The sequence below is a fragment of a genome, unplaced genomic scaffold (genome assembly GCF_019419815.1).
Source record: "Pyrus x bretschneideri cultivar Hongxiangsu unplaced genomic scaffold, Pyrus_bretschneideri_v1 Contig18, whole genome shotgun sequence".
Lineage (NCBI taxonomy): Eukaryota > Viridiplantae > Streptophyta > Magnoliopsida > Rosales > Rosaceae > Pyrus > Pyrus x bretschneideri.
The window spans coordinates 581,858-584,726 of NW_025999479.1; the positions used below are offsets into that span (position 1 = coordinate 581,858).

The following is a 2,869-nucleotide window of genomic DNA, read 5'->3' on the forward strand; positions in this document are numbered from 1 at the left end:
TACTTTAAATAAGAAAAAAGAGAACAGAAGAAAGATAAAAACTATTAAAAAGAGAGAAAATCCTATTCTGAAGTCTCAATTCTCCCACCAATGTCCGTCCAGGAAGATGACGATGATGATGTAATACCCAATAAGACAGACCAACCGAATCCCATGGTGGGCACCACCGCTCCGCTTCGTTGCTCATTGGTTCATGGTCCCCGCATTCCCCACCCCACGTTCTCCTCTCCATTGTACTCTTGTTAATTAAAAGACAGTCCATCCCATGTGTGTAGTAGTCGTGTCATCCTACATCCCTCGTATCCTAGCCCTACGTCGATCCTAATCATCCATACTCCTACTCACCCAACGGCTGTGAATGGTTTACATACAGTCTTATATATAGCTACAACCTGCAAGAGCCGATTCACCGTTAGGAGAATCTCATATTATTAATACAATGTCATCTAATAATAATATTAATAGTTTTTTCACATGCGCTTATGTGCATGCAAAAATTATATTTTTAATCACGAAAGCACGTAAAAATTTCTAATTTTTTTTCTGAACATTTGCACTGAATGTAGATAAGAAATTCACCGAATTATATCACGAAAGAATATTTGACAAACTGCAGTCAGTCTGAAGCCAAGAACCAAGCAGGAGAGACCAAAGCCTCAAGTTTGGAAGAGAAAGTAAGAGATAGAATATTTTATATTTTATTAAAAATATGCAAAATTCAGAGTAAAGTAAAGTGGCTGACATCAGCGTACCTTTGACTAGTTATCTCTTTCTTCATTTCTCTCTGTTGTCCTGTTTAAACCCACACCTCTCTTGTCTTGTCCATCCGCCCTTTCTCTGTCTGTTTGAATTCTCTCCACCAAAAATTCCGAAAGAAGCGAATACAAGACAGCGACAGTCGACCGAGACAGAGATGGTGAGGGACGACGACCAATACATCCCCGTGCCCAGCATCTTCCGGTGCCCGATATCGCTGGACGTGATGGAATCCCCTGTAAGCCTCTGCACCGGCGTCACCTACGACCGCTCCAGCATCCAGCGCTGGCTCGACGACGGCAACAACACCTGCCCCGCCACCATGCAACTCCTCCACACCAAAGACCTGCTCCCCAATCGCACCTTGCAACGTCTCATCCATATCTGGTCCGACTCCCTCCACCTCCCCCCACGCAACTCCATCTCCTCCTCGCCACCCTCTTCCCCCCTCCAACCACCACCGCCCAAGGACCCGCTCCGCCACCTGATACACCACATGGACGCCGACCCCTTCGATTCCCTTTCCAAGATTGTCAGGTTCGCCAGAGAGTCCGACGACAATCGCAAATTCCTCGCCGAAAGCGACGGCTTCATCCTAGTCCTCGTCGAATATCTCGGGGGCAGCGGCAATGACGAAGACAAAAACATCGACTTCCTCGAACAAGTCGTGATGATCATTGATTTGGTGAAGGACGAAATCCAAGACCGGGAGGAGCTGTCGAGATGGATGTTGAAAAAGACCGGCCGCGATTGCTTGGCGTCGCTGCTCCTCATTGCACAACATGGACACGTGAATTCTCGAATCGCATCGGCTGGGGTTTTGGAATCAATCTCGGTAAACGCCGAGGCCAAGATCCTGATCGCTGAGAAAGATGGGTTTTTACACCAACTGCTGAAATCCACGGCTCGGGAGAAGGATCCGAGGGTCATTGAAGCGAGTCTCTCGTGTTTGATCGCCCTATCGACGCCGAAGCGCGTGAAGGTTAGATTGGTGTATTCGGGAGCAGTGAAACAGCTGTCCAAGTTGCTGTGGGACCCCAATTCCACGACGGCGACGGTGGAGAAGGCGTTGAAGGTGCTGGAAACGGTGTCGTCAGTGAAGGAAGGGCGGGGGAAGATATGCGAGGACGGGAAGTGCGTGTCGGGGATCGTGCAGAGGCTGCTAAAGGTGTCGAGTGCGGCGACGGAGCACGCGGTGACGATACTGTGGAGCGTGTGCTATTTGTTTAACGAGAGGGCGGCGCAAGAGGCGGTGGGGAGGGCGAATGGGTTGACCAGGATATTGCTGCTGATGCAAAGTAATTGCTCGCCGGCAGTTCGGCAAATGTGTGCCGATTTGCTCAAGATATTTCGTGTGAATTCGAAATCGGTTATTTCTTGTTATGATACGAAGACCACTCATATCATGCCCTTCTGAGATTTGAGAGACGAAATGATATTGTAAATGACACAAATTTTGTTAGTCCAATACAAAGGAGAAATTAATTTTATTTTTAGATTTGTGTTCGTTTTATTCTTTTTATATTTTTATTTACGGATTGCTTCACCTACTTCAAAATCTGAAAAGGAACAAAGGGTTTATCTCGATCCGTTTGGTAGGAAGTGGTTTGCGCTGGAGTTCATTGGTGAGGAGTTTGTGATGGAGAATCGACCCTGGTACGTTTGTAGGCAATCTTTCACCTGGAGTGATGGACTGCTCAATTCAATTACGTGGATGTAGTCACTAAGCTTGTGGGAGAGTGATCAGAGTGGATGAGATTACATCGGGTTCGGACGGGCTGTTTATCAAGGTGTTGCTTGAGGTGGACCTTAGGTTTGCATTGAAAAGGGTTTTAATAGTTAACGAGGACGAAGATAATCCTATTCTAGTGAGAGGTGAAAAATTGTTCGATATTTGTTTTACTACGGCAGGAGAAGATTGGAGGGTCATGTTTGTCCTGAGGAGGACGCTGATGATGGCTGCTCCATCATTGACAAGGTATTTGAGGATGAACCTTTGTTTTATCGTGAGGATACTCTGGTCGATGATGACATCAAGTTCAGTTTGCATAAGGATGTTATGCTTTTGTTCCCGAATGCTGTGAATATGGAGGAGGATGAGGGCCTTCAAAAT

General features: G+C 46.6%; 1 protein-coding gene across 1 annotated transcript; it reads left to right on the forward strand.

Annotated features, from left to right (window-relative positions):
* The first annotated feature begins 770 nt into the window (after positions 1-770).
* Positions 771-2,252, forward strand: LOC103927547 (U-box domain-containing protein 28). The gene has a single exon (XM_009336483.3). It carries the CDS (start codon positions 914-916, stop codon positions 2,171-2,173), a length of 1,260 nt encoding a protein of 419 aa, XP_009334758.2. The 5' UTR covers positions 771-913; the 3' UTR covers positions 2,174-2,252.
* The last annotated feature ends 617 nt before the right edge of the window (positions 2,253-2,869 follow it).